The sequence below is a fragment of the Haliotis asinina genome, chromosome 8 (genome assembly GCF_037392515.1).
Source record: "Haliotis asinina isolate JCU_RB_2024 chromosome 8, JCU_Hal_asi_v2, whole genome shotgun sequence".
Lineage (NCBI taxonomy): Eukaryota > Metazoa > Mollusca > Gastropoda > Lepetellida > Haliotidae > Haliotis > Haliotis asinina.
In genome coordinates this window covers 3,763,150-3,790,980 of record NC_090287.1, presented here as the reverse complement: position 1 = coordinate 3,790,980, position 27,831 = coordinate 3,763,150, and the positions used below count along the sequence as shown (strand labels likewise).

General features: G+C 41.4%; 1 protein-coding gene across 1 annotated transcript; it reads right to left on the bottom strand.

The window, feature by feature from the left end:
- Positions 1–139: 139 nt before the first annotated feature.
- LOC137294969 (protein dispatched homolog 1-like) lies at positions 140–27,776 on the bottom strand. The gene is made up of 11 exons (XM_067826203.1): positions 27,531–27,776; positions 21,544–21,805; positions 10,587–12,019; positions 9,596–9,820; positions 9,252–9,377; positions 8,257–8,379; positions 7,637–7,763; positions 5,679–5,806; positions 4,757–4,843; positions 4,384–4,554; positions 140–3,847 (listed from the first exon to the last, which is right to left on the bottom strand). The coding sequence occupies exons 2-11, from the start codon at positions 21,743–21,745 to the stop codon at positions 3,407–3,409; spliced, it is 3,063 nt and encodes a 1,020-aa protein (XP_067682304.1). The 5' UTR covers positions 21,746–21,805; positions 27,531–27,776; the 3' UTR covers positions 140–3,406.
- Positions 27,777–27,831: the final 55 nt, after the last annotated feature.

Below are 27,831 nucleotides of genomic sequence, written 5' to 3'. Positions count from 1 at the left end.
TACACGTCGCAGTCCTGACATCCGGCTTACACGTCGCAGTCCTGACATCCGGCTTACACGGCCTGGTGGGATGTACACACTAACAGTCGCGACAGTCCATGTGTTGATGCATCCCATTGTAACAGAAAACCACGGCATCTCGTAACAAGTATACTTTATTAAATCCACCAGATATAAGGGTAAATCGGGGCTGAAACGTTTGATCATTGAAGTCTACAGTTCACCACATCAGTGAATCACGAGATCTCAGTCAGTATACAAAACAAGACCAAAATTGATAAAACTTACAAATATGTGATTGTGTATTATAAAAAATGCTTATTTTGCTTGAGACCCATTCCATTGTTAAAAAATCCCCAAACAAAAGGGGTATATCTATGTTAGCGTTGGTGTATCACGAATAACACTGACATGGTGCTGTAGTCACTCTAGATCTGAGTTAACAGCCTGTACAGGTAAAATATACATTTATTATTACAATTAAACATATTCAGTTTTCTTTAAGATATTTAATAGAACAAACTAAATATCGATATCACAGATGGTGCTTGATCATAAACAGTACCATATAACTGTGAAGTAATCACATAATCACAGAATAGAGGAGCGTGACATTAACATATAAAACTATAAACAAGCGTATATTGCACCCTGGATATTGCTCCAAATGTAGGCCCTAATAAAAGCAGTTTATGTTCATACAGTCGACTGACTGGATCAGGTGGGCAGCCTGTTACCTCAACGGCGTGGTTGTTGTCTATAATGTCAACCAATGTTTGCCTCCACAAACGTTTCTGACTGCCATGCTGCTGCTGAATTATTGCACTCCCACAGTACATCCATACAACCACACTCTCACCCTCACCCATACTACACCGATCCCGCTACAACAAACTTCCCACCTGTTATATCAATATTTGTCACCTGTAATCCACAAACAAACCGGATGTGCTTATATGTATTTGTCAGAGGATTTCGTATCTTAATCATCAATACAAATAACGCTTGTGTCTAAAACATTTCATCCCATAGCCACTGAAACACACGTGGTCTTCCTCAGAAGTACAGATCAATAGTTTCTGCGTGGTAGGTTTGGCAACAAAAAATTAAAAGTTGAGTTTTAACAGTGCCTGTTGCTAGCAGGGACTGCAAGTGCAGACGGTCTTAGGCCCGGTTGTTCAAAACTTGGTTATTTTAACACTCGGTTAACTCTTAATGGTGAACATTCATTCACGAGAGGAAATACTTCTTCGTCCTGATCAGGTTATTTTACAAATCGCTCACTCTGATGAGGACACAAAGAAAGCAACGCTATCTCTCCAGACAAACACAAGGTGTCGTTCGTACGAGGTAATTACCTGTGACGTCATGGTTTGTATTGACTCATCACTTTATTGAGGTCTGTGAAATGGAATCAGCAGATGACGGGAATTTATTCCACACAGCATTTCTACCCTGGTAAGTATGTGGAATAATTAAAGCCACAAGTACCTCATATGTGGGTGTGGACGGATCACCATGTGATTAACTCTGGTAAACACTCGTAAACAATGGTAAAACATCCGACAAAACTGACTCCTTATTGAATGACTTCTATAAACTGGCTCAAACACACACAAACACCGAGACATAAAAGTACATAATCAATCTTTGTACATAATTATTTTAAACATATTAATATACAGGTGGCATGTGCGACTAGTTGTAATACATCATTAGCATACATCAAATCTGTAATATTGGTCTGGTACTATACAGGAATGTGAAAATATTTCTTGGACGGAAGTATATATCTGAGTGACTAGAAATAACGCTTGTGTTTCAGTTTTTCCTGTATGGGTTTAGATGATTTAATCGTTTCACCTCTTGACACCACGCGATAGTGTGAGGGTCAAAACCAGGAATGACCTGGGATAATGTTACAATACCAATCACTGCATTGTCTGGTCCATGATGGATTATTTATTTAGTGATCTGTGGTGTTAAAAATAATCAAACAAACGAAATATCATGATGCATGTACAATACTATACAACACACGCATGGCAAACAGATAAGCTTGTGTAGAAAGGTAATAATATAAAAGAAATACAATATAATTGTACATTTTGAAATCTTCTTTCAGTTCCTCTTCTGGGTTTGGAATGAGTTGTTTTAATGAATATAAGTTAAGTAATGTTTTAAAACAAGGAATATCTGTTTCTTCTCACTACACAACAGCTGCCCTGACTTCATCTTATTGACTCTAGGGGGCATCCCATAGTGCACAGGATACTGTTTCTGTCTCTTTTTTTTGACAGTGCCATTGTTACCAACTGGTATCAAATTGATATTTATTGCAGACAACCCAAGTGACGCAATTTTATCCAGTTGGTTAAAGGACACATCGACTCAAAATTTCACAAAACTCGAGTAATAGTTACATTTAACTAACTAAATAGTTAAAAGTCTTGCTTCTTACAGTCGTATGGTGGATGGATGTAACCCTACAATCTGCCATTATCAAAAAAAGATTGTTTATTGTTTCCGCTATACGCTTCTTCTGTCAGTACATATAATGGCGGTTTGATTTATAATATTTTAAACGAGGACTTACTTCCTCATTCCCACTGCAATAACCGACAGTCATACCATCAAGATTTTCATGTAAGTGAAATGCCCCAAAACTACATTACTGCCAGCGTAAAACTGACCCCTCACCACCAAATCCTCCAAAACCATCGGAACACATTACACAAGGACCATGTATGAAAAGCTAGAAAACGTAGAAACGTCATCACTCAGTACCATACTGTAGGAATACATCTTAGGTGCCTCATATAACAAATGCCTACAAATGCATTGAGTAACACAATATCAGCTATGAAGGGTTCTACCCTTCCGAAAAGACAGATATATTTTAACAAAACCGATGTCGTCATAGTGAGTAAAAGGTGGACATGAGTTATTCTTTTCACATGTGTATACATATGGATACTCCTCAAGGAGACTGGATACCATCTTGATTATATGTTACATATTTATCAGAAAAACATAACATTCGCTCTTAAATTTCTAATCGGGCGCATTTGTCATGAGCAGATAAAGTGTTACTTCATGCCGATACCTATGTGTGAAATGGAAATTTCGTGTTTGTTTAAGCTGTATAAAGGTTTAATGTTTCAACGGCATGAATCAGTTTCTGCCAGGATTGCTAGTTGACCTAGGTCTTTAAACAAAGGAACACTGTGGTAACCAGCGGGAGGACTGAAATTTCGACACGCTTATTGATGAGCTTATGTCCGTGCATCGAATATTAACGCTATATCTTGCCATAATCAGGCTGTTGAGCAATGGCGTCATCTGTCTAAATAAATATGTTTCTGTGAAACCGAAATGATTCATTTGCACTGTACAAATGATCTCATCAGAATTTCTCAATTTCTTCCAAAGGATGAAAGCCCTGACCCGAACATTTCTTACAGTCGATGTCAGTTTTCTTTTTGCCCCTAAATTGGTCCTTGATCCACGCATACAGGGGCGACAGTGAGCCAAAGTTGCCTTGAGGGCCACAAATGGCCAACAGAGGGGCGAACATTATCAGCGAATAGAACAAAGAAAAGCCAATGGTGCAGAACATGAAAATACCAAATTGCATGAAGAACAAAATAACTGCAAATAACATAAAAAGGGAGGCTCCCAAAGTTGTGCATGCTCCCGACAGGACTGATATTCCTACTGTTTCTAACATATCCCGTAGTCGCCCTTGTCTGTGTTCGTGGCGTGACAGATGATATCCTTCTGCCAGATGGACAACGTAGTCCACAGCAAGTCCCACGACCAGCGACAGATTCAGTGACTCCAACACCTGTAAATGATCAACCACTGATTGAATCAACCATCAAGCCATGCAAAGAAATAACCCCTGTCCCATTAAAAGCTTCTTTAAGAAGCGACGTTTCGGTTTACGTTCAATATCGGTTACCATTATTGATGTAACTAGTATGGGGGAAGAGGCGCATATTCAATTGTGAGGAAGTGTTTTTATTCTTGATTGTACTGAGTTGATGGTAAGCTGGATGTATGTAATAGCACTGATTACTTGTATCACCTGTATTGAGTTGATGGTAAGCTGGAGGTATGTTATAGCGTTTTTTACTTGTGTCACCTGTGCTGAGTTGACTCTATCGTCACAAAACGTTAAGTCATGTTGGAGGTTTAAGAACCATCGGATTTAGCTGGTGCATTGCTGTATGTCCGCAGCTTCTTCCTAAGCGACGGAAGTGTAACTGTACCTATATATTAAACCGTCTTACGTGACGTTTTTTGCCTCGCCTTTGTCTCTTCCAATGGATAGGCATATATCTTAAACAAAATGTGTAACATATGCTGTTTTTGTCTTACCCCCAGTTTCCATCCCGCCACTGGAATGATGCCGACGATGGTGACGGTCACACAGGTGATGGTGGCGGTGGCGAGGAACCCGAGGACGATGTTCCCGGTGGCGAAGGTGAGGATGATGAAGGCGAGACAGATGCCAATGATGATGCCCTTGACGGCGGAGTCAGCGAGGGTCTGCATAACAACGGACAAAATTCTATACTACTCTGAACAAGAAGAAAACCCATTTTGGACGGCTGCATGGTAAATCAGCGTTAGAAGAAACTTTCCAGTCTTCAGTAATTCTGTTGGCATAAATTGGAAATATCATCCATTATTTAACATCATCTTTCGTGTTACAATAATTCGTATCGTTTTGACAAAACAAAAGTGATACCTTTTGTACACGAAGCCAGTGCCACGCGTTGTTCCCCTCGGGGGTGCACTGAAACCCTCCACTCAGAGATGGGGGGAGCTTCGATATCTACAGAAACAAACGGGCCGTGTCATCATTAGTCACTGTTCACATGCGTCTGGCAAACATGTAGATTTCGGGTATTAAATAAAATAGGACATTCAGTAGCTCGATATTTTGATATTTCTAAATGAACATACAATATGGGTCTGTTAGATGTATTTTATAAACAAAGACATATTCCACTTTCCCATCAATCAGGAAGACATGTGCTTTTCAATGATGATGTCAGTTGAGATATTTAGTGTCGACACCGTTGGCCTATCATACTTGGTTCCTTTGGGCGTAAATAGCAGATAGTGAGAAAATTAATATAAATGACTCGTTGAGAATCAGTGATGACACGGGTTGTACTTGATAAATAATTAAATATGTCTTACGTATTCTGAGACAGCTATTTTTCCATATACGACTAGCAGTATTTTTGGGCTTGATACCAACTTCTCTGTGAGTCAATATATACTTTTAATTACCACACGCCGCATGGTAAATTCAAAACCCATGCTAATGTTTTGGTAATACTATACAATTACCACTCTATTTCACGTGTTTAACTTTAAAAAATGTTCCTTCCATTACAAGAAACAGCTGTCTTCAAACAATCGAACGATGTTGAACACGTTATACGGTCATACATTACTGAACTGTTATCGGGGCTGCGAGGTCTCCTTAATGAATGGCGTGACGACGACACGCGATTTTCCTGTCATTCCAGGCGATGCGGTTCCATACGCTGGCACATGTCTTGCTGAGATCAGGAAGTGATTGGCTACTCCCACCCATTGACTGTTGTATCCATGCTATTCCATTACTTATTTATGAACCTGATTGCTAAACCGATTACCTCTGATGTGGTGAAACTTTCCCATGCATCAATCACAGGGATCCCTTCTACGTAGCCAACCTTCCCATTCTGGAGGGTCGTGTGCACAACAATGGCGGCATACCTGAGTCTTGTCCCGTACAGAAGACCTGGGAGGCAATGACACCAACACGAGTCAACGTAATTATATTCTATCATCGTAGATACCAAGCACCATTTCATTAGTCATAGCTTGGGTCAGACAGTGACTTTACAACGCCAAGTCTCGTATCTCACACGACATTTCTCTCTCATTTCTATTTGAGTTGACGCCAGTCTAAACACCGCATGTTTACGATCGAAGTCGAAACGAAAATGTGTACAGGAATTGTTATCATCAGAGAATGAGGCTAAATCGAAATGTATTCTTCCGGCACAGCAACTCGGTCTGTGGCGATTTAACAAAAAACAAGTGCATCCCCTCGGAAGGCCTGTGTACATGCCTCCCACACACATCAGAAATGTGGACAGAAGCTTCTGATACTCATGAGACTTTTAAAATACGATATATTCCATGAAGAGTGCGAAATTGTCCTGTTTTCGATCACGTCGCCGTGATTTGGTGATGCACCTTTATAGTTTATATAGTAAGGGGGTTGGATAGTAAACCGGGATTTATCGATTTTTTGGACCCGCGCTGGGCGCCTGTGTGGTGGACGTGTAGTAAACTTATGTATACCATGTAATGTGATGTAATATCAACGTATTTTGTAGTTGTTGTTTGGGTATGTTTTCTATGATTTCGATATGTATACAGAAATGGGGTATGGGCTGTCAAGAGGTCCAAGGCGGTATAGTTCGCCCAACAAACCTCTTCCTTGCCCATGCCAGGATCTGTTGAGCATCGGTAAGAATCTGAGATTCGATCTGAATTTGTTCCGTTGTTTTCAGGCCCAAACCACACTGGTAAACATGAGAGAGCCCGATCCCAATGGGCTAAAACCTGAACAACTTTCAACCCGGAAACAACTAAAATACCGTTCGACGCGTTCAGTTCATCTATTGCTTCAACAAGACAGTGATCTTGAACATGTTTACAAACCCCAACTCACCTCACATCCTATTTTCCCCAAACAGTGTAATTAGATCATACTAAATCGGTACTTTATTTCTGTAAACACGTTCACGAAAACGACGATCAATGGTCCATGACGTCGCCCTGAATACACCCTACACAGTTACTAGGACCGTCCGATTCTCATTACTACACTACCACATTAAAGATTTCTTACAAGGGTCAATCTGCTGCCATAAGATTACTACCCCACATCCCTCTTCAACGCGCACCTGTTCAATAAACGCTAATGGGATATCCACGCATCTCAATGTATACAGCGTGTGAGTCAATAGGCATAAATAGTCTACGGTCTTTCAAGGGACCCAAGTCAATTATTCTCCTGTAGCAATGATCAGCCCTTCAGTCGCTTTGTATCAGGTAAAGAAAAACAGATTAGGACTTAAGGCGAAACCAGGGGAATGGTTTCGAAAACACCATATATACTTCATTGATTTGTACTAGTCGTTGCCTGCGAACAGTGAACACGTGGCCTCATCTCTGAGAAATCACTAGGAGTATCGTACGCGCCAGCAATAAAGGACCTACCTAGCAAATCCGATTTGTGTAAATGACATACCGGTAACGGTGGGAACAGATGTTTATCGTGTCACATATTTTCATTACAGAATATTTCACCATTTCCTAAAACATGTTAAAAGAAAGTATCCGGCCATTTAGGCCTGTGAGACACAAGTGTACTGTATCATATCCATGAATAAAATTGATGCACAGCAAAATACCATGATTGTGATGGACTATTTCCTAAGGTTAAGTACAGTGTTTAACCGTCTTTCATACATGTAAAAATCACGAAGTCTCACAACTGAAGCCTCGTACATTGAAGAGACTTCATCCATTCATCCAACGATTCCATATGTCATACCTGTCTTGTTGACGATCTGTCTAGTGTCCGAAGCGTCTCTGGAGAAGCCCATGTTGTCAGCGTAATTCTCGTACTGTTTGGAATACGTGCCATCGTAACCGTTGTTCAACCAGAACGACAGTCCAGTCTGTAACAACCATACACACGCCTTCAGCAAGACTGTTTCAATCTGAGAGAACTCGGCATAATACGTGGAAGTAATTAGAACCCTCATATGGACATGGCGTGACAGTCAGTGTCTACTTCACACAATCCCCTCCGGGAAGAGGAGCATCCCAAATAACTGAAAAAATCCAACTTGTGTTAATACTATGTTTTTAGAAAGCAGGGAGCTAACGCTATATAAAAAGCTTTATTCTGGCGCAAGGCGTAATACAAACACACGCACGCATGTCGTCACATGAGCCAAGTACTTTTATGTACGAGAGTAAACTCCATTTGATCTAAGCTAAGACAAGAACCATAAGGAATATCGTCATGTGAGGCCAGGCCGAAGTGGGCCCAGCTGAACTGATCGTCGGACAGCGATGGGCAGGTAATCTAGGGCGGTTACTGCTCAGTGAGAGCATGGATGTTTTACTCCGGTGACAATGAGAACACATCGACTACATGGCGCTTACCTCGAAGTACCTGTAGAAGTTGGTCATGTCCTGAGATGCGTCATACAGCTGTGGATTTCCCGCCATGAAGGCCGACATCGTGATCTCAGACAAGGGCAAGCCAGTTACATTTCCGGTGAATGTCTATGTGAGAGAAACAAATGGCTATAAATGAAAAGAAATATGCAAGAATCATTTCACACATCTGATCACAGCATTGTTGTATGTAACACTGACGTCAGTGATTGAAATAACGACAGTTAGATATTTCAGACTACTACTGAGGCACGTGACCAGGACTGAAGCATGATTGAGAGAGCAGAGAATGAGCTGAAAAATGTCGGCCAGCCTGCAACAATCTTCCTGATTCAATAGTTTCTGTTTGCCCAAATCAGAGCTTAATGCCTACCCTAGCCATTTGTAGCCTACATCACTTGGCTCGACTTTGGTTGAAAGGTGTTCCTAATCGAACCAGTTGTTGATTTTGTAGCCAACAGAGAAGTTCTAGGATGACATCGTGAGGAACAAAGAAGTTCTTGGATGATATTTTAATCAATAAAGGAATTCTTGGATGATATTGTGATGAACAATGAAGTTCTTGGATGATATTGGGAGGAATAAAGAAGTTGATGATATTGTGATGAACAAAGAAGTTCTTGGATGATATTATGAGGAACAAAGGAGATCTTGAATGGTATTGTGCCGAAGAAAGCCTTTCCTGGATGATACTGTAATCAATGAAGAACTTCTTTTATTGTGAGGAAACTCCAACGCAATCGCTACATACAACATGTGAGTGACGTCTGTCATCTAATCTAATAACATGCATAACATGAAGTCAGCTAGACGCGGATCAGTCTTACAAGTGAAACAAGCAAGTATAGTGTACTGGGGACCAACCAGACGGCTACATGCCCAGTCAAAAATGGCCATACCTGGCCTTCGTTTGTGGAGCGAGGCTGCAACTACAGCTATATCCGTGGCTTTAACTGACCCCAAACTCGATATATACATACGAGCATGTCTGTGTGGAAGTCCGTGATGAAGCAGTTGACGTCGGGGTAACCGCTGATGCTGTCAAGGCGTATCTTCAAGCTGGCAACCTCCGCGTCGGTCAGATTTCGGAGTCTGGCACACAGGGCCTGTGTAGAGATGACACGGGAGAATATAGAATTGCTTTCTCAGCTTGGGGTGATCGTTCTTTAAAGTACCAAGTACACATATACACAGTTGGTTCCGCATGGCAGACAAAGCGTACATGCCAATGGGGTGTCCTAAGAATGCTCTTACATCTTCACTCTAAGAGCATTTATGCTGCTATGTGATGGGTGATGTGTTTGAAGCATTATCTGATACTTACAAAGAGCGCATTCTGTGCTGGTTTAGGGTTGAGATCAAATCCTTCATCCCACACTGTTTTCCCTGAGCATTCGTAGTCCGTCTTGTGACATGACGCCCGGTCCTGCCCCTTTAGACCCCACACCAAGTAAACCTTTATGACTTTGTCCTGGACACTAGGCTTGAACGAGTTGAGGTTGCGATCAATTGCCTTGCCGTAATTGTGTGACTCTTTGTAAATCTTGATCTGGTTGTATGAAATGAAACCCGTAAGTAATACGTGGTAAGTGAGAGAGTGATTTCTTTTACGCCGCACTCAGCAATATTCCAGCCATATGGCGGCGGTCTGTAAATAATCGAGTCTGGACCAGACAATCCAGTGATCAACAAGCATGAGCATCGATCTGCGCAATTGGGTACCGATGACATGAGTCAACCAAGTCAGGGAGCCTTAACACCCCATCCCGTTAGTCTCCTCTTACGACAAGCATAGTCACCTTTATGGCAAGCATGGGTTATGATTCCAGGATGCAATTTTAGAAAGTGGTCAGATGGAACATATGCCATATTTGGAATTTCACTTTCTCAGTCAGGATGGGACTCAACCAAAAAAGTACTAGAATTTGTACTTTACTGAGAAAGTGAAATTCCAAATATAACATATGAAGCATGGGTTGCTGAAGACCTATTCTCTCCCGGACCTTCACGGGTCGTATACGTAGTTAACGGAGACATTTATCTACATATATATATTCCGGCGACTAACGGGATCGGGTGGTCAGGCTCCCTGACTTGGTTGCAATGGGAACCGATTTTATGTGTGTGTGTGTGTGTGTGTGTGTGTGTGTGTGTGTGTGTGTGTGTGTGTCTGTGTGTGTGTGTGTGTGTGTGTGTGTGTGTGTGTGTGTGTGTGTGTGTGTGTGTCTGTGTGTGTGTGTCTGTGTGTGTGTAGAATAGGCCTTCAGCAACCCATGCTTATATAACCAACTTAACAACGCCTCTCTAGTACTCACAGCCTCTTCCTCTGGTTTCAAAGTCGTCGCAAAGTAGATGAACACACTCAGTACGATTGCGCACAGTAGGACGAGGAAACATTTCATTATTTTATGACTAACGAAGGAAAAAAAGATGCCACGAAAAAACCGCACGATCGGGTGTTTCCGTTTTCCGTCTTTCAGATCGTGACTCGGCGATATTTCCCGCGTCTTCTTGCAGCAGCGGAAACACGGCCATGTCCAGTTCTCCCAATGTTTGTGGTGCATGACAACAACAGTTGGGAAGAAGGTGATGACGGAGATGTAGTTGACGAGGACCAAGATACCGGAGAAAAGGCCAAAAGAGGATACAGCTAACAGAGGAGATACGGCATTTACAAAGAAAGCGATCATGGTGGTTAGTGACGTCGCGAACATGGCTTTAGCTGCCCGTTTGTAGCAAGATGACACACGCTCTTCCAGTGTTGCGTGGTTCTCATGGGCCGTGGCTCTCCAGGTATCAAAGTAAACAAACACATCGTCGGCTCCGATACCCAGGATGATGAATATAGAGAGGACATGGAATATACCAAAGTACTGAAAATCCAACACTATTCTGTATATCAAATTTGCTCCAAGAAAACTTGTTAAAACACTGAGGACTGCTAAACCTGTGATGAGCAGGGACTGAGTCTGTATGAGCATGAAGAGAAATATGAATCCAAAACTTCCTCCAGCGAGAAGCAAGTCGAATATCACTTGTCGCTCAACGTCGTATGTGAAAAGACTTGTTGACGTGAAGATGAATGCCATTCCTCCAACACCCGTCTCCGTTTTGCTGTTCAACTTGCTGTGAAAGGTTTCTACCAGGAAATCCTGTCTTTTATCTTTGTCATCGTGTCCAAGGTAGATGATGGACCTTGTTATGGAGGAGGAGGCTACATTCTCCGTTGCATTTATCACGGCATCTTTTCCCAGGTGATATTGCAACATCTGGGCAGTGGTCGGATTGTTCATTGCAGCAGAGAGCGTTCCAACAATGTTGTCATAATTTACATCTGGTGTTATAGAAGGCAAACTTCCATCAAAGAACCTGATGATTGAGAAAGGTTTTTGACATTGTCCCGTTTCGAGTAATTTACAGAAGTTTCCATACTTTGGTTCCGAGACTAACTCGTTTTCCCAAGCTGCAATTGCTTGGAGATTGTCTTTAGTGAAAACATTACTACCTTCGTAGTACAACGTCAGCGTTTCAGTTGTCTCTGTTCTTTCTGTGGAGTACACGTCAACAGGCTGTGGTAGGATTATTGCATTGCTTTCCGCCAAGGAAAAGGCTTCTCCTCGCAGGTAAGTCGCATCTTCTGTCAGCGTCAGGGGGACCCCGGTAAAGCTCAGCGGGAACAAGTTGTATCCGCTTTGTACTAGAATTGCAGACACCACTATCAGCAATATATGTCCACCAAGAGTCAGGCCTGCAAATAGAAATACGTGCTTTAGTCCTTATATCTCTATTTGTACTTTCTTGTCGCTTTTTTATGGCGGTTTTGATTTCGACATTTTACAACTGAAAGGGAAGCCCAAGATCCCTTTTGGTGGTAACAAAATGAAAGTGAATGAGTGAGTTATATGGTGGCGGTCTGTAAATAATCGAGACTGTACCAGGCAATGCAGTGATCGACGGCATGAGCATAGATTTGCACAACTGGGACCTGATGACTCGTGTTAACCTAATCCGCAAGCCTGACTACCCAGTCCCGCCTCGTACAACGAACATGGTCGCCTTTTTTCGGCATGGGTTGCTAAAGGCCTCTATTCTACCTGGATCTTCACGAGTCGAGAAAATGAAAACATAATCAGGATGACAAATATTTTTCGCAATATATGCATAAACGGAAACAACACTGCACAGTCAATTTGCTTCCTGCAGTGTCTTATTAACGTCGATCTGCAGATGGACTTCATTATCCGTCCAGGTTTGGCAGTTTTACTTCTTCTTTTTTCTGTCATTTCCTGATTTTCCTAGCATGCAGAGTTTCGTGATAAAACTGATATATTTCAAAATATATTCACCATTCAGTCTTAGAGGTAGAAACATGAATGAATGGTAAAAACATCGTTATTGCCATCGGCAGGATGTATCAGCTGTCAACTGTCAGTGCATTATCAACCATTCTAAGATGAAAAGCAATTAGTTATTGTCGGTTTCTAATTGCATCTTTTTCCAATTGAGATAATAATAGTTTGTTTCCACAGTAACACCGTTCGGTCGTTTAGGACAAGATATTCAAAGAGGTGCTTTCGTGTCATAGACTGGCATTGGAATAAGGAAGATGACAAACATAGAAGGCCATTTGGTATTGTGTACATTTTGCGTATCTAAAGTATTTTTCAAGTGTGTAGACATGCTTAAGCAAAATGATGTTATTTCAAGCATTATATGTTAATAATGACATAGATTATCTACAGCGTATCAGCAGACTGTCGCCGTCCTTCAAGACATGAATCGATCATTTGACTGATGAATTACTGAAAATCTTCAAAAGCATTAAGTTCCTCAGTTTTGGATCAGAACAGGCTATAGGAAGGATTGGGAGGATTTCACGTTATAGTATGTGAAGCTTTTGGGGCATTTGGAAATGGGCATTTGGCAGCATTTTGAAGGAGGACTGTAAAGTTTTGACTTTCATCTCAGCGGTGTTTAACTATGTACACTGCGACCTGTACCTTCTACCAAGTCATGTTGGAACAAGAAAGAACACCAACTATATTGCAATTAGGCAGTTTTGATTATTTATTTTGATTATCACTTGTATTTGGAATTCATCAATAGCGTGGTCAATGATTTGCGTAAATAATGATTACCAAAACGATAAGAGAATCATAACAGTTAATGGTTACATTTAAATATATGATCGCAATTAATAGAAGGTACAACAAACCAAGCCAATGAACTACGACTAAAAGTAGACATAATATAAAAGGTAAGTGTTGTGACAGGGTATGGATTGAGTTTGTCACCGTTTGCTGTCAGCCGCGTAGATCGTATTCACACGTAAAAATGCCTAATCATATCGAATGCAGTTACTGTAGTATAGTATGACGTAAAGTGGTGAGGAAAGTCGGCTGGCAAACAGGGGAAATTGAGATTCAAACTCAGAACCACCAGGCCATGGTACAACAAATATTCTTATGCGACTTCATCGGCTGTACTATCTCGGGAAGGAGGCCGGGAAAAAGTACCATCAGTAAATGCATCTCTGAACTAGACGTAGCTTAAAGAAATGTTAAGGATGGTGTACATTTTACAGTGAAACGTCGTGACTCTTCGAGCGGCTTCCGGAGTACAGTCAATTCGGTAGATGACTTGATTAATAACTGGACGAGCTAATAAATCACTGAACACGGAACAGCGGCCGGACAAGCACATATAGGAATAACAATGTGTCCGAGTGTCTCCCTGTCACTTCCTACTTGGAGATAAAGATCAAGTGCATGGGGGCGTATTTCCGGTTACGGATACCGCAGGGTATGCGTAATAGTTGGTGGCGCCACGCGGAAGAACAGTACAGTAGAAATTATATAGACGTTGTTGAAGAAGTACAGCCCATTACAAATTATATAGACGTTGCTGAAGAAGTACAGCCCATTACAAATTATATAGACGTCGTTGAAGATGTACAGACCATTGCAAACCATACTAGTGCCCTGTAAGTCTTTGTCAAGTTTATATATATTCAGCATGAAACAAAACGTTGACCCAGAAAATAATGAAAATACTTCAATGAAACCTGAAGAAAAAACAATAAAGAAATGCTATACAATCAAATATTGAACATAACTAGGTTTACGAACAAGTACAAATCACTGCTGATTTCAATGGCAGAATACAATATAGTTATTTTCTTATAGCTTCTAGAAGGTTCCACACCATGCTTAATAATATTACTCTTCCGATTTTCGAGAAGATTCCAGATCACCCTTGACGTAAATGCATCCATATGTAGCAGCGTCCACGCCTCAGCCCCACATCTTACATTATATACTCACTCATTCCTGACAAATAATTGTTAAAACACAAAGTTATGAACCTATACTGAACTGATCGGAAACAATGTGAAATTACAGTTTTGAATAATACACCAGGCGATCATATAACAAAATACAGTCCCATACAAAACATAAAGTTGACAAAGACAGGAAGTCCCTCACAAACATGAGGGTAGTTATTGTCCATATGTAGATTGTAGGTTCTGACCCGAATACTCAAGTCACAGCATGACGTACTGGAATGTTCCTGATCTAAATCACGTGTGTGCAGATTTCTGTGTAGGAAGTCAGCAAACGTTGCTCTACTTGAATGATACGTGATTGAACTAATCGTATTTGAATGCATTTTCGCTGACTTTACTGCACTGTAGGTTGTCATGGATAGTTTTTATCGTTTTGTCACAAAACAGTGGCTATGTAAAACGTCAGTGCAAGAAGTAGCTGGTATCGACTATCTTTGGAAACAGATTCCATCTGAGTTACAGGACAAAATAACTGTTCAAATCATAGGACCACTGAAAGCCAGTGACGACACCACGTGTAAAGATAAGCATTTCATGAGACGACAGAAATGTAAGCCAGTAATTCATGAACCTAGACCTAGGTGTCCGTGTCAAAGTGGTGAGACCAGGTGATTAATGACGAACCAAGTGTAGGGCTTGGCACTCGAGATGTATGATAACTAGCAGTCAAGATAAATATAGGTGATCATGCGAGTGTTTTGGGATGGTTAATGTCCTGCAAGCCATGGCGAGCTAAATGCATAGTTTCTTTGAGTGACATGTTTAAAAGTTGTTGAATCAGATGAACAACTTCTTCTATAGCTGTCAACGATACAAGAATTAGTATCGAAACGTTGCTCCACCCGGATACAGGAAGTTGTTCACCCATACAGTTTGACTTATCTAAATACAACATATGCCATATTTGGGATTTCACATTCTTCTTAAAGTTCAAATTACAAAGTACAAATCAGCCGCGTGGGTGAGACGGCTGACTTTGTGTGCTGGCGATTAGGTGCGAGTTCGAATCCCGAATGGGACCCAACCCTAAAAAGTACTAGAATTTGTACTTCACTAAGAAAGTAAAATCCCAAATGTGAGACATGTTGCATTTGACCACTTTCTAAATGACATTGTGTAGTCTTATCTTAATACATAGCGTTTATTCCTAATGCAGGATATGAACACAGTGCCATTTTGAAAGCGTAACATATGCATGACATTTACGATATATGCTATTTTCTTGATTTATGTGGATATTCTTTCGACATCAAAGTGATATATGGTCCCTGGTGACATAAACTATGGTGTGTTTGATTTAGAAATAGAACGCTGTGTAAAAATTAAAATATCACTCGTTATAGTGCCAGGGATAATTTAGTAATGTATGATGTTTGTCCTATTTTGACTTATTTTATAAACTACCAGATAAAAAAAGTGCACGACACAAAGGAATATTTTTGTTTTACCTGCCCTGGAATTAACTACGATACTTGGTCACATCAGTGTTTTAAACTACGCTCAGTCTAAATATAACACCCAAATATTACATAACACATTGTTGGCACTGATCGTTTATTTCAATCTTTATGCGCATGTGTTTGTTGTATCCAGGTATAATGTACACCGAAAATTTTGGAATTTCGATCCTATTGATGTTAATCATACAATTTTGCGATGTTTACAACAATTGTCCGAAACTGGAATCTACATATTGTGTACCCCTGTTTCCATGCCGCAGTCACGACAAGCCAACACAAATTAGGAAGAACTATGAGTCCATATTTACTTCTGAATTAAAAGCTTTCAAGACAACACCTAATCAGCCTGATCAATGTGTTACGTTTAGGCGTGTTCCTATGCAACATCATCAATATGTAAAGAGTGTTGTGTTGGACGAACGTCTGCGCGTTGTCTCGAGTGGATCTTTTGTTGTAGAATCGACTGGAAGCGCTGTGTTCTCTGATGTCAGCAAGTGCTCGAAAACCTATGGAAGACCTTCAGTGCCATGGTATTTTGTAGTGAAGAACGATGGACTATTATATAAAACCAAGCAGAGGACGTATCATCATACCCACTACACTGTCCTATTTTAGCATTCTAATCAGGCACATGAATAAAACCTGTGTATGAAGCCGGGCCCTAGTGTATGGTTCAGATACTTCGATAGCTAGCGTATAATATAGGAACCTACTGTATGGTGCAGAACCCTGGTATATGATGCAGAACCCTGGAATATGATGCAGGGCCTTAGTGTATGATGCATGGCCCTAGTGCATAATGCTAGGCCCTAGTGCATGATGCAGCGCCCTAGAGTATGATGCAGCGCCCTAGCGTAAGATGCTGGGCCCTAGTTTTTAGATGCAGGGCCTTAGTGTATGATACAGGGCCCCAGAGTATGGTGGAGGGCCCTAGAACATGGTGCTGGGCCTTAGTGCATGATGCAGGGTCCTAGTGTATGATGGAGGGCCCCAGAGTATGATGCAGGGCCTTAATGTATGGTGCAATACACACGGAATCTCCTGGAGAAGAATCAAGAAACTGGGGACACAGTCTACCACGGAATCTCCAGGTGAGGCAATCAGATAAGTGGAGACACAGTCTACCGCGGAATCCCCAGGTGAGGCAATCAGCTAAGTGGAGACACAGTCTACCGCGGAATCCCCAGGTGAGGCAATCAGCTAAGTGGAGACACAGTCTACCGCGGAATCCCCAGGTGAGGCAATCAGATAAGTGGAGACACAGTCTACCGCGGAATCCCCAGGTGAGGCAATCAGCTAAGTGGAGACACAGTCTACCGCGGAATCCCCAGGTGAGGCAATCAGCTAAGTGGAGACAGTCTACCGCGGAATCCCCAGGTGAGGCAATCAGCTAAGTGGAGACACAGTCTACCGCGGAATCCCCAGGTGAGGCAATCAGCTAAGTGGAGACACAGTCTACCGCGGAATCCCCAGGTGAGGCAATCAGCTAAGTGGAGACACAGTCTACCGCGGAATCCCCAGGTGAGGCAATCAGATAAGTGGAGACACAGTCTACCGCGGAATCCCCAGGTGAGGCAATTAGCTAAGTGGAGACACAGTCTACCGCGGAATCCCCAGGTGAGGCAATCAGCTAAGTGGAGACACAGTCTACCGCGGAATCCCCAGGTGAGGCAATCAGATAAGTGGAGACACAGTCTACCAGGGAATAATATGGAGAAGAGTCAAGAAACTGGAGACACAGTCTACCGCGGAATCCCCAGGACAGAGAATCAAGAAAGCGGAGACACACTATACCATGGACTCCCAAGGTAGAGAGTAGCGTGAACACTGGACCAACACATAGATTGCGGCGTGTAACAAAGTTCACTAAGTTTACCCGAAAATCATTAATGCTGAATGAGTTGAACATTCATGCAGAGATATTCAGATTTTACCACTCCCACATATCCCCCAAACACAAATGCCAAGATGCATCGTGTCCAGCAAAGCGGCAGGTCTACGATACGACATTAACACAACATTACCGTGTCGTCAAAACAACATCATCATGACAGCTCGTACAGTGAAAGTTCCGTTAGGCGACGTACGACGCCAATTCGCTTTCGTTGAACAGTGTCATGGCGACGTGTGTAGTGCCTGCAACTGACACAGCTTCCCACTCAGGTAGTATATTGATTACACTAATCCACCTTTCTAAACAACCATACAACCTTTCCCTGACACCTCAGCTGTTCTGACCACACGTACCACTGGTTTGTTGAATGGATTAAATTTTGTGCATTCTTGCAGGAGCTGGAGCTGAACTGTATGATTAATTGTTTAAGTTAGACAGTATCATCGCATTAGCATCATAACCTTGCTCGCAATATTCGTGCAAGTAATAGAAAGGTCATACATCAAAATTTGTTCAAAATGACGATGTCTCAACTGACTCAACTTATAACCTTGTATACAGATATAGTTAGTGGTCTCTGTGAATAGACTGAATTGGGTTAACGCTGCTTTTAACAATATTTCAGTAATATTTATCACAACCTGTCAGTCTAATATGACAACACCCCCCCCCCCCCCACCCCACCCCCCACCCACCAAGTAATGCTGGTCCCAGACGTTCATGGTTTTGGTGAAACCCACCAGCCACTGTATCATGCTGATATATTAGAAACATAAATGGGGCGTTCTTTTTGGCTGAGCGCTCTTCTGTTATTTTCAATGTACACTGCCTACGAGCAATAACATGGCCGTGCTTTAAAAAAATCAGCATTTACACTGAGGTGTTTGGTAAGATAAGTAGGTTGTTCACTGGTTCCATGATGTACCCTTGATATTTGTTTATGTTCCCCTCGCCCTTCGGGCAAACCTATGTTCCCGCGTGATCAATGAACAACTTTTAACGGTTGTGCCAGAAACAGGAATAAGTATCAATAGTTCTGTATCAAGAATTAATGTCCTGACTCCTGGATTAGGCCAGAGCATTAGGTCCTTACACTGGTTAACAAACTATCCCTACATATAGTACTATGAAGACTGATGCATGGAACAGGAAGAAAGCATTGATTTTCCATATGTCATGTTCTCTCGCACATGTCGTTCTCCTAAGAAAATCATTACTTAACGAGTGTCCTCATCAATTATGTTGTTTGTGAAGCATTGCAATCACCAATGCATAACCGCCACATCTCTTATTGAATGTAGCTTTAAATAACAAATGTGAGGCAGTGTTATACGTTGTGCAGCAATGTTTCCACTGTTATGTACAAGTAGGTTCGGATTAGGGTGTACTAGATTTAGACTGATCTTGAAAGGACTTCCAGGACCCTAATTCCAGTACCATCTACCTTACAGAGTCTGCGACTACGAGATGTGATGGCTTCCCGTACCAAATCGCTGTCGTCACCAAACTGTCGACATTTAACAATGCAACCGTCAGCATAGCTTTCACCTCTCCGCCTGTACACTCTTGCCCTGCCATCTGAGCTGTGCAGTTGAATCTCAACTCATCAGTGACCAAACCACCTGGAACTGTTTGGGCCAAAGGCCAGGAATGGTCCGAGAAGTCAATCTGACAGTCTGAAATCGATTCCTTAAATGGGCCAGCCGTATGTGGTCGTCTTGCTAAAGTGACGCTCGCGTAGACGGCTTGTCCGAGTCAAATCCCTCGTGTTCCTCGTCTCTATAGAGATTTAATCGTGTTTCTATGGACACCAAAATATCTGGTCTCTTCATGTTAGGCCATTCCAGTTTCCACCATACCCATGATCTTGTTACGACGTACGCGAAGTTTAGATTGAAAGTGCTTTGCTACTTGTTTATTTAGCGTTATACTTATAGGGGTATAACTTTTGAGATAACTTTATTTATGCAATTTTATGTTGTGCACAGTTATTTTTTCCTGCGATGCATTATCTCGTAACGACCTTCGAAAAATCTAGGCCCAGGCTTGCTACAACTTTAAAATGGAAAAGAAATCCCTAAACAAACCAACACTTCCACTGGTGAAGAGACAATCCCTGACAGAAGGCAGTATAAGTCAGCCCGATTGTAAAAGGGACCAGTCGTTATCACGTACCTCGATTGTAGGAGGTATCTGCATTAGTATAAATGTCCTTGACTTATTCGGTACAATATCTTCGCTCGGAGCCTGAACAGAACACGCAAAAGTAGCAACCCAATCAAAATACACTCGGGAGCACAGAAAAATACTGTCGTAATTACTTCCGGAACGAAACGTTGCTGGCAAAGGTCAAGGTTATTTAACATATTGTAGTCAGGGTATAATACGCTAGATAATCGAAGATGTTATAACATGAATATAAACTCTTTATAACATCACATGAATTGTCTATCAACGGGCTGTTCGCCTACGTAACATGTATGGTAATGATACCTTTAAAAATATTGTAAATTGCAAGGTGCCACGGGCGTGATTTATACCCACTGATCACTACCAAGGCCAATGAAAGACTCAAAAACAGCGGATCCTGCCGAGGAAACGGACGGAACCTTTACTATCCTAGACTTCCCGCTTTTAGATAGCGGTTCCGATCTGTCATACCTACAAGTATAACATTGCCAGGTGTATCGCTGTATCTCCTCGTTAAGTGAAAACCAAACACACCACATGCCTTGATGTTCAAGAGACTGCACGACATTCGCATCGACGGAGCCCGGAAATGACGCAGATGTATGCCTCAGTACTTGGTCAGGCCCTGACAAATTACAGCTAATAGTCACAATAAACAGACAGACTACTGGTTATCAAGAAAAGCGTACTTTGACTGAATCTAGTTGAAATCCTGTATTTGTTTGGAAGAGGTATGTTTCTTGCTCAGAAACCATCGAATGCATCCGCGGCTCTGTCTCTTTCAAGAGAGTGGAATAACAATGATTAACAACACAGAAAAGTCAATATTACGTTGGGTCGATATTACAGGTTGCATAGCGGTCTCCCTCCAAGGGATCGTACAGTGATCTCTGTCTAAACCGGTGTACAGTGATCGCTGTCTAAACCGGTATACAGAGCTGACGGTCTAAATGGCTGTGCGGTGATCTCTGTCTAAACAGAGCGGTGTCCATCTGAAGGGTTGTAAAGTGATTGCTGTCTAAACCGACGTACGGTGATCTCCGTCTAACATGTATACAGCGATGTTCGTCTAAAGGGTTGCACAGTAGTCTCTGTCTAAACCGGTGTACACTGGGCCCGATTTACAGTTGTTTCTGTAAACCAGACAACGGAGTGCTCTGCCAAAGCGGTTGTACAGTGAGCTCTGTCTACACCATCATCATCAGGCAAAAATGCCAGTTCAGACTCAATGCCGAACTGTTCAGTTTGTCAAGTAGTATTGGGCCTTTACTATGAGATCTTTTGTCCCAGCAACACACAGCTTGTGTCGAGCTACGAACATAGTCATCGGAAGTCCGAATGAGTGGGTTTTAGTCAACTCATGAACATGGTTTTTCACTTACCAAACGCAAGCTTGTGTCTTCTAACGATGAATCTGCAAAATGCTATGGTTTTGACGGGTTTCAGTTCCGTCTGTGACGTGGTATCATTCTCCCGGTTTTCCCCTTCTCCTTCCATCTTCTTACTATTGAAATCTTTCTCTCCCCTAGAGTTTTCCTGGCCTAGCGTCACTTCGATTGTTTGAGGGGTAAAGTTGTCTCCCATGAGTCAATATGTCGATCTCGTTATCACAGGTTGAAATCTTAAAAGCTCTGTTTTCAGTTCCTGAAATAGGAAAATGAAGATGCTTTATCAAGAGCAAGTGGCCACATTATGCATAAACAAACCTCTCTTCCAAAGTACACAACTAAGTCCGTTGTAGAAGCGTGTTTCATAGCAAACGGGGTACTGGTGGACTGACTTACTGCACGAGAAACACGCTCATTCTTTCTTTGTCGTAAGAGGGGATTAACGGGATCCGGTGGTTGGACCCACTGTCTTCACTAACACATGGCATTGTATCCCAGCTGTCTAGGTAGATTTTCATGCTGTTAAGCACTGAATTGTCTGGTCCAGACTCGACTATTTACAGACCATATAGCTGGAACATGCTGAATGAAGCCTTTAACAAACGATGTTTGTCATGAATATTTTGTAAAATTGAATATATATTACTTGTTTGTTATATAATACAAAGATGACAAGTTACAAATTTAAGAGGACGGATGTACCATTCTAAGGACTAACTGAACATGTTATGGGTATGTGTAGCGTTGTTTGTGTCCTAAATGAAAGAGAGGCAGATGCACATCGATGTAAAACACGTTAATGGTTTCTGACTTTTGCGTGATGGTTCAGATTAATCGCGTGATAAGTTTGCTTTTCTGCACCAGTTGTCCGGGTTCCCACCCGACTGTTCCTGTTTCGCGCGTAAATCTGTGTCAACATATATCCTGCTGGTCGTGTGCAGTCAGCTAAACCGGGAAACACGTGTTGGGCATCAGATTTTATGTGTAATGAACAAAACCGTGAAATATTCGAAGATGCTATACATTTGGTGATAAAAGGTATAATTGATATACCTTTGTTATAAGAACATCAGCCGTAATGAACCTCATGATAGGGTTATATCTTTACGTAATAATAATGCAACATCATTATGTCATAACTGAGTTCCATCCTGATATTACATATATTTTTACGCCATAAAAGTATAATACCATCAGCCACCATTTCACATATTATGCACTTGTTAACACCCACTTATGATTGGACGTGTTGGACATGGAGTTCTGTGGCTATATAGAGAATATCACCCAAGTGTCTACTGATATCAATTATATCAACAAGAGTTGATAAAATTATGCATATCCCAGGCTTGTCGAGGATATTTTTAACTTTATCAACGAGTGTTGATATAACTGATGTCAGTGGACACAAGAGTGAGATTATATTTATCATCGAAAATAATTCTTCATCAGTTTTCAATGAAAAATATACACCACTCAACACAGTACTACCATTAGACTTGCAGTGCAGCGGTGTCATAGCATTGTGACGTCATCAAGTTCATAACGCCATGGCATTGTTATGGCATTGCACAAAATCAAATACCAACACGATATCTCCCAGGAGATATCGGTTGATCTCACACAAGCGATATCGCCTGTTGAACACAGTTTTGGATGATAAATAGTAAATGTGGGTGAAATATCAAGATACCCGATGCCGCAAAAACCTGATCTTTCAAGGAAATATAGTCCCCACTAAGTCATCTGTTACTTTGTTTACGGATCCGCCAAGATACTTGGTGCAGCAAGTATTCTGTTACTTTACGCATCTGCCAAGATAATTGATGCCCACAAGGTCAAGATATAACGAAGACATTCGCATGTCTCCACTCGTACATCAAGAAAGTTGTGATTTTGCTTACATATAACCATCTAGTAACTGAAACGCAAATTGATAAGTTAGGGCATTGCATTGGCAATGGATTTCCTGTAATAGATTAAACTTTATTGAGCATAGAATCCTTCAGCGCCTGCTGGTATGTTGTGCGTCAAACTAGTTCCTTGTGGAAGAAGTCATATCGGAAACGTTATGGAGAATGGACGCAAGGCACGTAATGTAACTATTACACTGAATGGTGCGTCCACTATCGCGTGGAGCCATTTCAACACTTTAACAACAGTAAGTCAAAGCGAGGAAAACATTTTCATCACATTTCATCAGTAAGGAAATGCAATACGCGTGTGATACGTTTCTCGTGCACCAAGGTACCAAGTTATTTCCTTCTTATCGATGTAATGCAAAATAACTTAACGTCAAATTATGGGTGCAAACGCTCGACGAATGTGAAAAGTGTGTTAGATCAGCGATGGAATATGTTTACCATGAAATCAATACAAAACTGATAATTTGAATCCCATTCAGGATCGATTTGGGTAGAAAAATCGACCACTGAACTAGTAATGTACCGGCAACCAGCATGATGGATAAAAGATTCAGTGGCTGTCATATGGTAACCTGGACACCACTAGACGCCATGGCCCCATTGATTCCTCGCTCTGTCACCTGCCTGTAGTGTTCTGTTCATAGTTGTGTGAGCGATGTAGTCTTGAAAGGCAATCTGCTTGTTCCTGCAGTCTTTCCTGACAAAGAGAGCTAGGGGCATTAATGATGCTACCGAAGGCAGTATCCAATAACACCGATCTTAAAGGCCATGTAGAGCAAAATGCGATTTCCTCTTTTATTGCTGGTAGGATATTAGACTATTTCTTGGCGAAAAATAAATATTAATGGAAGTAATTTGAATGATTATTGCAGTAGTATATATTATCATCTTTCTAATAATGTAGCGTAAGTAAAATGATAACATTTCAACTGTATGATCAGATGACGGATTAACCCTTCTAATGATGTTACTATCCAGGTGTCCTCTGTGTTAGTGAAAGATACACGGGTAACTATGTCGGTTAACTAACCAGCACTCATTCATCATGGTACATGTAGTCTCACAGCTGGGCGTGGCAGGCTACCAAAATACCATATCATACTTTGTTCTGTGTTTGAAATCCCCTCTGATGTTGACACTGTGAGTAATTAGATGTTGCTAACTAGTACCTTGACTACCATCCTGTTTGGCTACAATAAACCAATTAAAACCAGTGAATGCCTGTTATTGATTGACGCCCCAGGCAGACATGTAACATCAAAGGACGAGCCAACGGTAACGTCATGTACAACAATTCAGAGATCTGAGGCGGTTGTAACCAGGCTTTGTTAAATCCAAAATTTTCACCGCTCGTTGAACACTATTTTAACTCCAGTGGCGTTTTTCCATATGGGAAATAATTTCGTCTGTCCTTGTTCATAACATGCTATCTTATTTGCCCCCTTTTTTAAATAGATATTTTGGCGAAACATTATCAGGAATATCTGCTAACATAGATAGCTATGTTTAAAAACTTACACCAAGCCGCTGGGAGGGCATAACCAGACAAAATAGAACGTGTAAGTTATGCGACTCCCCCGCAGTAGCAATAATGATGATGAACTTCATTACTTATTGAGATGTAGTTACATCAAAGATAACAGACTAACTAGTATGTACAAAGAAAACAGCGAAATTGAAAATGCTATGATGTATGTTTACTAATAGTATCATATTTTATATGTTAGCTGTGCCCCATCTTGTCATATTCTATGTAATCCGATGATTTGTACTATTGTACCACCGCCGGGAGCCTGCAGGAGAATAAACAAGTTGAAGGGTAATCCTCCTGGAGGTCTTCCAGTTTATCATTAAAATTACCATGCGTCATACTTGTGATCAATGTGCCTTCTTCGATTTCGAAAAAGTAAAATCCATGTCACGATCATGCAGTAGATATTGATTCGTGTCTCGGGTCGACAGAAATGCAAAAATAGCTCCAGCTGTTATGCATCATTAATCAGGTGTAGCGATATAACCTTGTGCTTAAAGCCTACGCGCGTCTCACCGAAGACCCGGTTCGATTCCACACACGGGAGCAACATGTGAAGCCAATCTCTAGTGTCGTGTCATGATATTCCCGTGATATTGTTGGAATATTGCTAAAACCATAGAACCATACTCACTCACTCTCCACCATTAGTCAGTTAAAGTTGATGACCGACAGACCAGTCTATCAGACACCCGAATTGCATCCAGATTGCCACTGTTCTCACAACACAGACGCACCTTGTACTAAGCTCGATGTACAATATACAAAAACGGGCATAGCTGGTATTAAGCTCGGTTTACAATATGCAACACAGGCGCACCTACTCATCAAAGTACACAGTTGAGTCTCTTTGCAGCACCTGGTCCGCTCGTCGGTGGTGGAGTCCCGAATTCATCCGTCAGTACGTAACTCATTTACCATACCTTTGCTGGAAGATTTCATCAAAGTATATTTCGTACATTCACCTTGCGGATGCAATGCACTGTATGACTGACTCATTAGTCTGACATCAACATTAACTGACTAATGATAGTGAGTGAGTGGGTGATTATGGTTTTACGCCGCTTTTAGCAATGATCCATCAATATTACTGTGGGCTTGTGCGAGGGAGGAGACATATTCGCAGTTTAATCGCTATTCGTTTAATCACTGGACATGTCGTTAATATTCTCATTATTTTGCATATCATTAGGGAAAAGTAGCCTGATTATCAGATATTTATCGGTGCCATTCAACATGTTAACATGCTAATGTGTAAAGCAAACCTACCTGTCAAGGGTGACACAGATGGTTAACACATACTGAAATGCGGACGGATAGAGTTTTCTGTGTCTGTGGATTAATGCCACACTCATGAAGAGCACAGCTGCATGGCAGTGTATACTGAAACCTGAGTGAGACAGTCCTGTGGTTGATATCATGAGCAAAGGTCTACGCAGCTGAGACCCAATGGATTGCACCATCCAAAGCATTTATACTGAACAGTAAAAGAAACGGAACTCTTTTTTAGAACACATGAACATGTACGCATGATATATATCTATATCTATATCTATATCTATATCTATATCTATATTTATATCTATCTATCTAATATATATATTGCTTCTAGCAATATTCAATCATTGCACCTATGTGAGGATTGAAACCCGGGTCCTCGGCGTGACGAGCGAACGCTTGTATCACTAAGCTACCCCACGCCCGTATGCACACTAAACGTAGGTGTGAATGTGCGTGTGTGTATGTTTAGTGGGGGGGGGGGGGGGGGAGGGTGGATATGTCATGTATACGTATGTATACTGGTGATATACTGTAATACGACGTACTCACACATACCACCTGTCTAGGAACACCATGTAGAATGACATTGCGTAATGCGACTTAAAATGTACAAATCACATTCACCTAGTCATATTATAGTCGCAACATACATTTACAAAACGTCATTAAACTGGGTTCATTTTCTTCTTTCTAATATCCTTTTAGAAAGACTTAGGTCATCTATATGTAACATGTAATCAAGACCAAGAACTAATTTTCGTCTTGAAATGTACACTAATGAACAAATAGTTCCTTAACCATCGCCAAGCCATGAGGCACACTTATATGTCAGTCTAGCTGGCCGTGTTCGATATGTCACATAAGACAGGTAAGGGGTTTCACATAAAACCAGTTGCCAACATGAAGAAAGGAGACAATCAATATATATTCTTTAATACTCACTTTATACCGACAATAACGTTACATTACAACTCAGTTATAAGATAGCAAAGCCTAAATGTATATACAAAAACACAGATATACTTTTTACGACTTTCAATAACATTTGGATTACGACGGCTTGTCTCAGACAACACAATAAGGGTCGGGTGCTCAAAGACTGACCTCAATCCGTTTTTGTGTCCGTAACGAAAGGCACTTGCCACTTCCAAGCCCCATCCCCCCAGCTGCTATAATGAGTGTGATCATCGCGTTAAGTTGAACTAATTTCACTATTTCATCATATATAGAGAGAGAAGCCTTACCTTGTACTCAGCAGATATCCTCGATCTAATGACTAGGAAGGCGTCCTTGTTGTAATAATGAGCAATGGCACTCATCAATATTGTTAAATGTTTACCGCCGTTCTCTTGTTCCGTGTGCTGTTTGTTGCCTTGGTATTCCCGCAAACCGACATGACCCACACACTCTCCATTCTCAACACTCTCTGTTACTTATGCCCCGATCACTTCGATTATACAGCCTGCTGATACAATGCTGGCTTGTGGAATAGAGGCGTCGTCATGAGAACATGACGCTCCGAGGTTTTGAATGTGCACGGAACGA

What these genes read in the sequence shown, in the direction of transcription:
- LOC137294969 (XM_067826203.1), bottom strand. Translation starts at nt 21,745, where the DNA reads ATGGGAGACAACTTTACCCCTCAAACAATCGAAGTGACGCTAGGCCAG. An exon ending in ACTTCCACACAGACATGCTC is followed by an intron (nt 8,380 to 9,251) that starts GTATGTATATAT and finishes TCTCTCACATAG; the next exon opens with ACATTCACCGGAAATGTAAC. An exon ending in ACTTCTACAGGTACTTCGAG is followed by an intron (nt 7,764 to 8,256) that starts GTAAGCGCCATG and finishes TGGTTGTTACAG; the next exon opens with ACTGGACTGTCGTTCTGGTT.